This window comes from Zosterops lateralis, assembly GCF_965231275.1.
Source record: "Zosterops lateralis genome assembly, chromosome: Z".
Classification (NCBI taxonomy): Eukaryota; Metazoa; Chordata; class Aves; order Passeriformes; family Zosteropidae; genus Zosterops; species Zosterops lateralis.
This window is the reverse complement of record NC_139800.1, coordinates 52,793,399-52,803,229: the sequence shown is the minus strand read 5'-3', so window position 1 is coordinate 52,803,229 and position 9,831 is coordinate 52,793,399. Positions and strand designations below refer to the sequence as shown.

At 43.9% G+C, this 9,831-nt stretch overlaps 1 protein-coding gene across 1 annotated transcript in view; it reads left to right on the top strand.

The window, feature by feature from the left end:
* Window positions 1-9,831, top strand: part of ECPAS (Ecm29 proteasome adaptor and scaffold) — a 58,736-nt gene that overhangs the window by 45,902 nt on the left and 3,003 nt on the right. The window contains 14 exon segments of the mRNA XM_083883506.1: window positions 24-100; window positions 102-177; window positions 2,002-2,091; window positions 2,590-2,656; window positions 3,284-3,375; window positions 3,464-3,530; window positions 3,693-3,884; window positions 4,837-5,045; window positions 5,533-5,576; window positions 6,083-6,275; window positions 6,847-6,991; window positions 7,626-7,731; window positions 7,882-7,970; window positions 9,132-9,203. Of these exon segments, the coding sequence (XP_083739632.1) occupies window positions 24-100; window positions 102-177; window positions 2,002-2,091; window positions 2,590-2,656; window positions 3,284-3,375; window positions 3,464-3,530; window positions 3,693-3,884; window positions 4,837-5,045; window positions 5,533-5,576; window positions 6,083-6,275; window positions 6,847-6,991; window positions 7,626-7,731; window positions 7,882-7,970; window positions 9,132-9,203 (1,519 nt within the window).

Sequence of the window (9,831 nt, the reverse complement as noted above, 5' to 3'; positions counted from 1 at the left end):
AGTTATAAGGTAGTGAGTTACAGCAGATGTTGTTGCCTTTTCTACTGTTTTCATGTTGTGTTTACACTTGGATTTGTTTGGTGATTTTCCTGATTTTTTTTTTTTTTTAAGACTGCAATGGATAGTGCCAGACTTAGTGCTGTCAAATCATCTCCCATGATGGAAACCATTAACATGGTAAGTATTAATTTTGGAAGGGTTCTAGTATATGATGTAGAAGAAGAGGAATTAAAATGGAAGCTTTACAGAATATCTCTTCAGGGTTCATTTTCTGATCACATCTCCAGGTGGCTGTCTGTCCACTTCCTTTTTCATGTTCAGACATCTCATCATGCCACCAGTGCTTGCCCTTCAGATCAGTTGTGAATAACTTTGGCTCCGTTTGGAGTCACATTGATCGCTTTTTTTTGTCTGAAGACCTGCCTGCTTTGATGAAGAGGGAGTTCTTCAAGTGCTTTTCTTTGAATGGAGGCTCAGCTGGTTCTGGATTATGTTAGCTAGCATTTCTCTTCATCTCTGGTCCACAACTCCAAACCCAGCTTATCACCTGGGCCTTCAATTTATGATAGTCATTGTTGGTAAGGCATAAATGCTGTTCAACCATTGCCTTGTGGTGCCTTAGCTATTCCTATCTGGGCCTTGCTTGTACTTTCATGGTGGAAATATACATTTAGAGAAAATGGTGATATCCCTGGAAGCACTGTCAGCAAGTGGTATTTCGCACCAGTTTCCTGCTGCTGGAGGAGGAGTGGCTGATGCCCAGATGCTGTGGTGTAGGATCTGTCCTGGCAGAACTCCCTGTCCTCTGCAGGAACCTACTCCTTCCCAAAAAACCGCCCTTCTTTTCTGCTCAGGCATTGCACACAGCCAGGGGCATGTGGGCGGATAGAGAATGTAAGGGTTGAGCAAGTTTTGGTGGAGATGTAGCCACCAGAGCAATTTATTGTTTCCTCGACTTACAGAAAAATAGCAACAGCAAGCCCTCCTGTACATAGCAGTGTATGGAGTTGAGTTTTGGTGTCAGGTGAAGTGCTGTCTATTAATAGAGTGTAAAGTGTTTGGGAATGAAAGGCTCCATGTAAAAGTGTACTTGCTGCAGTCCTGCAGGCTGCAGCAGCTGCTGCCACCCCTCCTCCAGGCCATGCCAGCCCTGGGGGAACAGCTGTGGTGCCCTGATCATTGATTGGGCTTTTGTAGGATAGGGGAGAGATAGTAATGACTTCCCTGAGTATTGTGAAGATGGCCTGGCTTATGAGCAATCTCCTTTGTATTCTGGGGCTGACTGGGAGATTATAGGGACAATCTCCTTCGCCACACCGGTGATGGAGGGAGAAGTAACAGTTGATCTGACTTTGGAAGTTCAGTTACCTTCATTTAGTATATGATCCTTGAATTTGCTAGAGAATGGATCTCCCCTCTGTAGACAGTGCGTTACGCAGAGTGCTGGTAACATGAGGCTTTCCATTTTGTCCAATGGCATTTTAGGCATAGCAGATTAAAAAATACACGAATCACGTCCTTTTTGTACCTTTATGTCATTTATTGCCACTTGTTTGTCTTTACCTGTTTAAAAACCTCTCTTGACTGGTTTCGTGCCATTGTATAGTTTGGATATGTCGTTGCTTCCTAGTTTCAGAGAGTTGGGGAGATGTTGGGTTTTGTCTTAAGATACACATGTCTTTGCATCTTGTCTTCACTAGTGTGTTAGTTTCAGGCTTCCTGAAGAGTTGGAAGCACTGGAGCACATCAGTTCCAGCAAATGTTAGTTGTAGCAAGGTCAGCTCAGCAGAGAAGTGGGACAGAAGAATCTGTATGTGGCAGAATCCACTTCACGTTGGCTTTTTCTCGTCATGCGGCAGACTCTTGTGATTCAGCTGAGGACCAGCCAGCACTGCTGAGGCAGCCTCTGCTAGAAATACACCAACTTTAAGTCTGCCATCATTACTCTTTAATTTTTTTTCTTTCTTTTTTTCTCTCTCCCTGTCTCTTGCTTTTCTCTAGAGCTTGCAGTATTTGGATGTGTCTGTCCTTGGTGAGTTGGTCCCTCGGCTGTGTGAGCTGATCAAAAGTGGAGTTGGCCTTGGCACAAAGGTGCGTCTGTGGTTTTAATAGCTCTTTTGGAAATGAAGAAGGGAATATAGAGCAGTGTCAATGTAAATGTGGTTCCTTTGACTATGTCTTCTAAAGCAACAGCTTGGGTTCATACATACAGGAGTCATTTGACATCTGAGTCCCTCTCCACAACATCAGTCTTCTGAACACGTGCTGCCATAGCCTCCTCTAGGCTACATGGCTGCTGTGCTCTATGACACATTGGTACAGAAGGTTGTCCTTGATTGCTGCAAATCTTCTAGGATCATCTATTCTGTGTGTGGGTCAATTTCCACTTCCTATTTCAGTTCTTGTCATTCATGTTTTGCAAACTTTTACTGCTGCTACTTTTATTGCTCTTGGATTATGAGAATAGAGGTAGGTGGGTGTAGATCATGTCTCACAAGTGCAGGTGAGTACACCATAGCAAGTATTAACAATAATAACCAGGGGCAAATATTGTTTATCTTACCTTTGTTTTCCCTTACAATCTTCCAGGGGGGCTGTGCCAATGTAATTGTGTCATTAACCACACAGTGCCCTCAAGATTTAACACCTTATTCAGGTAAGGTTTGTCTCTTAGTGTCAGGTTTTAAAGGTGCTTTTTGTTGCTGTGGTGTTTCTTTTTTAGCAGAAGAATGATCTTCACATGTGTATTTTTATCAGAGAGCTGTTTGAAGCTACCTTTTTTGTTTGAGATTGGCATGCTTGGAGTAGGTTCAATACCTCACCAAATTGGAAGAGGTAGAGGAAAGAATTGAGGGAATTCACTTGCACTGAGCAGGAATAGGCAAAAATATTTCTTTACTTCTTGGAGCAGTATAACAATGCCTGTGTTAGTGTAGCACTGTCAATATGCACTTGTTCCTTTAACTTGAGCTATGGGTAGACCATGAACAGCAACTTTGCTTCATTGGGTCTCTAGAAAGAATAGCACGTTTCTGTTGCAGAATAGAAATGAAGCTGAAAGCATGATCAACTGCAGTGCTCACATATAAGGAGCCTTATCAGTCAAGAGGTGCAAAAAACTAGCACTAGTTTAGACATAAGGACTTACAGACTTACAAGCCCACATACATGCAGTGAGGAAAAATGCATAAATTCAGGCAGTCTAATGAAATGCAGGCTATTGTAATTCTTGCCATAGCAATAAAACATGATGCTTCTGATAGAGTCAAGTCTCTTCCAACAGGCAAACTTATGAGCGCTTTACTTAGTGGCCTGACTGATCGCAACAGTGTGGTACAGAAGTCTTTTGCCTTTGCTATGGGGCATCTAGTCAGGGTGAGTTGGGCTTTAAGTTTTATTTTCTTTCTTCATTGGTCATCTTCCTTGAGGCATTTGAATAATTTGAGTCTCTTCCTTGTTACAGACTTCCCGGGACAGTAGCACTGAGAAGCTGCTGCACAAACTCAGCAGCTGGTACATGGAGAAAGAGGGTATGTTGCTTTCTATATTGTGATGCTTGGTTTCCCTGGCTGAATAGTTCCTATACAATTTTACACAATAGTGTGCATTACTCTGCTTTCCAAGAGGCAAACCAAGCAATTAAAAGGATAATCCTGCTTCCAAGTCATAATGTGCTTGTTTTGCTCTTTCAGAGCCAGTTTACAGAGCAGGCTGTGCTTTAACTGTGCATGCTATGGGACGCTACAGCCCAGATGTACTGAAGAACCATGCCAAGCAGGTGCTGCCCTTGGCTTTTCTTGGAATGCATGAAATTCCCGAAGAAGAAAAAGGAGAGAAAGAGAATTCTACTTTATGGACTGAAGTTTGGCAGGAAAATGTACCAGGTATGTGGTGTTAAGAATAGCAAAGCTTTCTGGGAATCATGGGATAAGAAATAGTATGCTTTCTGGAATTCCATTTTGAAAATACAGAGTTCTCATGGTAAGAGATTTGGGAAGCTTGTTCCCATTTTCTTCCTTGCTCTAGGTTTCTTGTATGAAGATTACTTTCTTTGGCTATTTAAAATAATTACAGGGGCATTGATCACAAGGATGGACAGGCACAGTAGAAGTCTTTTAAAATTGTAATACACTGAGTGCCACTGTAATATGGCCCTGATGGTACAGATAACTGGGCATCTTTGGAAATTTTGATGCCAGCCTTTAGAGGCTGCTGCACACTTTAAAGTTACAGGGGTTTTGGTCTTTCTCTCTCGTTGGAGATGTCTGAGGTAATACCTGTAGTTTTAGCTTCAATGAGTGAATCTGTGCTATAGAAGTGCAATTCTTTCTATAGAGAAAGATCTGGATCCATTATAGTGTTGTTTTGCTGACACTTCTAGATTTCAGATCTGGTTCCTCAGTCACAAATGATTTTTATGGAGTCTGAGAAAGGAGCTAAAAAAAGGTTTTCTAGTAACCTATTCTTGGAAGAAAAAAAAAAAGACATTATATTCCCTGGAAACAAGCTAACACAATGTCTGCTATATGGAAGGACTGAAATGAGCTCTGTGTCTAAATACACAACAAAGACTTTTTTTGGAACCTTTAGAAAACAACTCATCTTCAGCCAGGCTGAGAGGAACTCACATTTCACAAAGGCCTGAAGTAGACCTTTCTGATGAGCCTCATGGCCAAAAACCCCAAGAGATCTGTAACTGGTTGGTTTTTGGTTTTTTCAGGGTAGGGCTGGGCTTGTTTGTTTGTGGTGTTTTTTGTTGTGTCATTTTTGGTTTTTTTTTTTAGTAAGGTTTGTTTGTTTTGTAGCAAAATTAGTTTTCCTCCATTTGACATGCAGGTACTCAGGGTGGGATCAGACTGTATTTGCAGGAGTTGATAGCCATCACCCAGAAGGCTCTGCAGTCCCAGTCCTGGAAGATGAAGGCTCAGGCAGCAGCTGCCATGGCATCAATTGCCAAACAGACAGGCTCCCTTGTACCGCCACATCTGGGGATGGTGCTCTCTGCACTGCTGCAAGGCCTGCCGGGGAGAACCTGGACTGGGAAGGTAAAGAGGGAATTGTCATGTTATGGTTTACTATGAGCCCAGCAGTGTGCAGTCCTTGAGCCAGGAAATGCAATATTCTCTGCTGCAGAGCAGCACGATAAGAGTGCTGATGCAGAGAGTCTGCCTTTTGTCCTACATTTAGCAGATACAGAAATGACCTGGAAGATAAGTAGGTGAAATTCAGACTGCCTTAGGAGCTGGGTTCCCAATTCATCTAATTCCACTGCACCATTTCTAGCCCGGAGGGAGACTAGGATGTGCTCAGTGGTGCTGCAAGGCCCGTTTCTGCTGCCAGTTCCATGCAGATTGAAAGCTAAGACCTCTGCAGGAGGTGTGGCAGGAGATAGACATTGCCTCTCCAAACTGATGTCAGAGACATGTTTCCCCACTGCCCCTTACAGAATAACACAAAGGTTTGCCCTGTGCAGTAGGACTGTGCATTTTGGCTATGTGGCACTTCTTAGTGATGTCTCTTTTATCATTGCAGGAGGAGCTGTTAAAGGCCATTGCCAGTGTTGTTTCTGCATGCAGGTAAGTGGCTTGAATGAGGTGGTACTCTCAGGATCTGAGATCTCAAAAGGGAGGTTGTGGTACAGTGTTTCTGCATGTAGGGTACTAAGTAGATTCTAGAAAGTTTGTCATCACCATTCTGATCTCCTATCAGCATGTGAGGAGCAAGTGATGTTTCAGAGGAACCTGCAGAAGTAAATGGTTGATTTAGAGGGGAAAAGGAGGATGTTGAGAGGCCACAATTGCTAAGAGGAAAGGAGAGACTAAGGGGGAAGATGGAGACCTTAAATGGGAAAAGGAGGAAGAGGTAGAAGAGTAGTAAGGGAGCAAGTGCCTTGGAAGAATATGAGAAAAGAAAATAAAACAGGGAGAACACACAAGGAGTGAGAAAGAGCACCCCAGTGTAACTTCTTTTATAATTACTGGTAGGCAACTGAGTTCCCGGACACAGGAATTAACTCCTTTCTGGGAACAGTGGATTTTGGGAAGAGATTAACATGGTAGTGTCCATGTGCCTTGCATTTCAGTGCAGAGCTGCAGAAGTCAGTGCCTGGTCAGCCCACCATCACAGATGTTGTCCAGGCTCTCCTGAAAGAATGTCGTAAAGACAACCTGAAGTATAAGATGGTGGCACTGCGCTGTGCAGCTGGGGTGCTGCAGGCAACAAAGGAAGACCGATTCCAGGAACTTGCTGATATCATCTTTCCCATGATAAAGAAGGTGACAGTTCAACTTCTTAAGTTTTCTCTTTCAAAGCAGAACAGTCAAGTGGTGACAGTCCCAGTGAATGCTGGCTGGATGCCCGGCTTCTGCCAAGAGGGCTGATGATGTGGGAGACTCCCCACACTCAAGCCAGGTCTTTGGTGGGGCTGAATACCAGACAATTGGTGAGCCCTGGGGTGGTTCTGCTTGTGTTGCCAAAATTCTGAATTAGCCCAACTGTTTTCTAGACAAGAGTCCTGCTGGGATGTCCACCACTGCCCTGTTACCACTTGAAAAGTTAATTCCTAGCTGCTCTACAGGCAGCAAAAGGCTCCTGGGAAGCTGTGTAGAGGGCTTAGTATCAGCAGAGCCTTGCAGCTCTGCAAGTGGGACTCGTGTAGTGCAGGCTCGTGTTTGAGTGCCAGGCTGCAGAGCCTGCTGTGCCGCTTTGCAGGCTGCCAGCAGTGCCAGAGCTGGGCACAAGGGCTGGTGTGTGCAGACTGCATGGGAAGACTGAGCTGTACTGCCCTGTGTGCCTAGCCTGCCCTCATGCTTCTGTCAGTCACACCTTCCATCATGGCCTCTGCAGAACTCTCTGGAGAGCATGGGAGCAGCTTTTCCAAAGCATGATGAAGAGGATGAGGACATGAGGGAGAAAGAAGTTCAGATGGAGTCCCTGATCTGTGCCTTCGAGACCCTGGGCAAAGCCTGGCCAAGGAGCCCGGAGACACAATGTAAGTCACCTACCTGATGACATGCGGAATAAACTATTTTCTCTTAAAATGAAAAATGCGAGAGGGGAAGGACCTGGAGATTATGTGTACAGTGCAAAGAGTGCAGGAGAAGATGCAGGATCTCACTGCAGGCAGCTTGTAAGGGTCTTCAGTGAGAAAGCTGCCCCAACAGCCTTCCTCCAAAATAACTCATCCTTGAGAAAAGTCTTTACTGTTGTCTTAAATTCACTTCACAAAAATGTTCTAAGTTTATAGATATGTAGGGTGAGTGAGGTGGCTTGCCTAATGAAAAGAAGCCTAACTCTACTGCCCATGTTTACGTTTGCATCAAAGCTGGTATGAGGTGGAAGAATTTGGAATAAAAGGAGAGGAATGGGAAAAGGTTGTGTTTATTAGCATACCAGAGTGTTTTGTCTGCATTTGCTTATTAGCATGCAGCTGTTTTGTCTGCCAGCATTGGTAATGAGTGAGTCGATGTGGTGAAGATTTTCAGGGTCACTCATTACAGGATGTTGACTTGGTCATATGCAGTGATTAGCTTGATGTCACTTGTTAAGGAGCACTTTGGAAACAGATGAGTGTTTCCTTCTGCCTTTCCCCGTGGTAACATCGTGATGTCCTTATTTTCCTGTAGGTTGCTATCGCCGAGAGTTTTGCAAGTTAATGTGTGACCGTCTGAAACTTAGCACATGGAAAGTGCAGCTTGGAGTGCTACAAGCCATGAATGCCTACTTTCAAGGGTAATTCTTTCTGCAATCCACTTCAGTGATTTGTCTTCTCTTTTTTGCTTGAACCTGTTTAATGAACTTAATGACACTGAATTCTTGGCAAAGTTGAGCAGACTTCTGTCCCAGTGATGCAGGGTGCCTGACTGTTTTTGCATTTGACAGGCTAATGCTGTTTGATGAGGAGCACTCTGACCCTGTGGCTTTAACAGAAATACTGTTGGAAACCTGTTCCTCTATCACCCATTCTTTAGGTAAATGGACTTCTGGTGTGTGATGGATGATGAATTGCTTGTTAATACCATTGTCCTCTGGGGAGTTGTGTGGTAGAGGAAATGCAGAATAAATAGAAGTTGTCAGAGATAACATTTAGCCATTCCTTCCACTGCATTGTGATTATTGTGAAGTTGTAGTGCTCAGGACAGTACTGTGCAGTTCACAGAGAAGTGCATTCCTCTGGTGCAAGAGAGCTCTGCAAAGGGAGGGAGAGAGAGACAGCAGACCATGCAACCTCTCAGAACACAATCAAACTGTTCCCAATGTAATGAAACACAAGCTTTTCTCCACCACCATTCAGACGTCTAACATATGCATTATGTATCCACGATTATAGTATCCAAAAATTACCCCAAATTTTCTCAGATAGCCAGTGCATGAAACTCCAAGGCATTAGAGGCTCTACCGGAGCAGGGCGCTCATATATTAAGTGCTGCTTTTGTGATGTTGACAGTCATGGGCCTCTTTGTCACTTCGGTAGTGTTCCCACTTGTCCTGTGACTGTAACAGTGCCCCACATCTTGTACCTGCATGTGGTCTTATTTCTGATATGCCTGAAGATAGCACCTGCTTTAGTGCTAGCTACCAATTCAGAGACCCCCTTGGAGAAAGTTTCTTTCAGGTATCAGTCCTCAGGAATGAGGACTAGGGTCCTCACCTTAGTAAGATTTTAGCTCAGAGACCAAGTAACTTTCTGTGACAAGCTTTTCCTTGATGGCTGGCATGTAGTTTATGTACCCTCACTTAATGCTACTTGTGAACATTTGCATGGTCTCTAGCCAGTATGACTTGCTAGAACACTGTTATGCATAGAAGTTGTCTGCCATCACCTTGCAGCTATGGCAGCATTTTGTTCCCTGTTGAAATATATAAGGAACAGTAGCTTTGTGGTAGTGGCAGAGGCAATGCACAAGGTTTAGTTGACTTGTCAGCCTCCAGTTGTTGACTTTCTGCCATTCAAATGTGCCTGTTGTTCAAGTGGGCACTGCAGACTGACAGCACAAACAAGAGCTCAGTGAACTGTGCTAACAAAAGTGGTCTGGAGATCACAGAGGTGACTGCTTTTTGTAAGGTTAATGCATTTGGTTCTCAGCGTGGTTTTGGGTTTTCTTGTCTGTTGTTTTCTTTAAATCCCTTAGAAAACAAAAGCTACACATCCATAAGAACAGAAGCTTTGTCTGTGATACAACTGCTGCTCACCAAACTACAAGGTGAGACTTTTTACTTCCCACCTGGAAGAGCCACTGCTTGGTAAAGATGGCACCTGGCTGTATGGCCTGGAACTCTGGAGAGATGGCCTTATCTTCTGCTTGCAGCACTGGGTGATTCAGGGGAAGCTGGGACTTGGAAGTAGGAGAGGCCTTGAAATAACCAAGGCTAATATCAAGTTCTAAAGTACTGTTGGATATTCCTTTGGTGAGGAAAACATTCAGCAAAGAGGGTCCCAGATGGAGCTCACAGAACTGTCTCATCAGATCTATCTGGGTTAAATTCAAGCTCCGTAGAAAGGGTGCTCCTCTTAGTACAGAAGAATGATTGTTAAACTTTTCAGTGTCAAGTTTGGTTTGTCATTATTATTTAGTATTCAAGCCTTGCAGAACTGACTTCATGGGGTGAGGTGTTCTTAGGTCTAAGGTTCTTAAGTGTCTGCAGTTGCTATGTAGCAAATTTTTCCTTTGGGTTTCTGGTTTGCATTTCATGTTTCCTTTATTCTGGCAAAAATATTATGTACTTCTTTCATGAGCCAGTTGCAACACGGGAAACGTGTTTTTTCAGGCCCTTGTGTTCACATGTTGCAGGCTTAGACAATGACACCTGGTCTAGAGAGATGCAACTCCC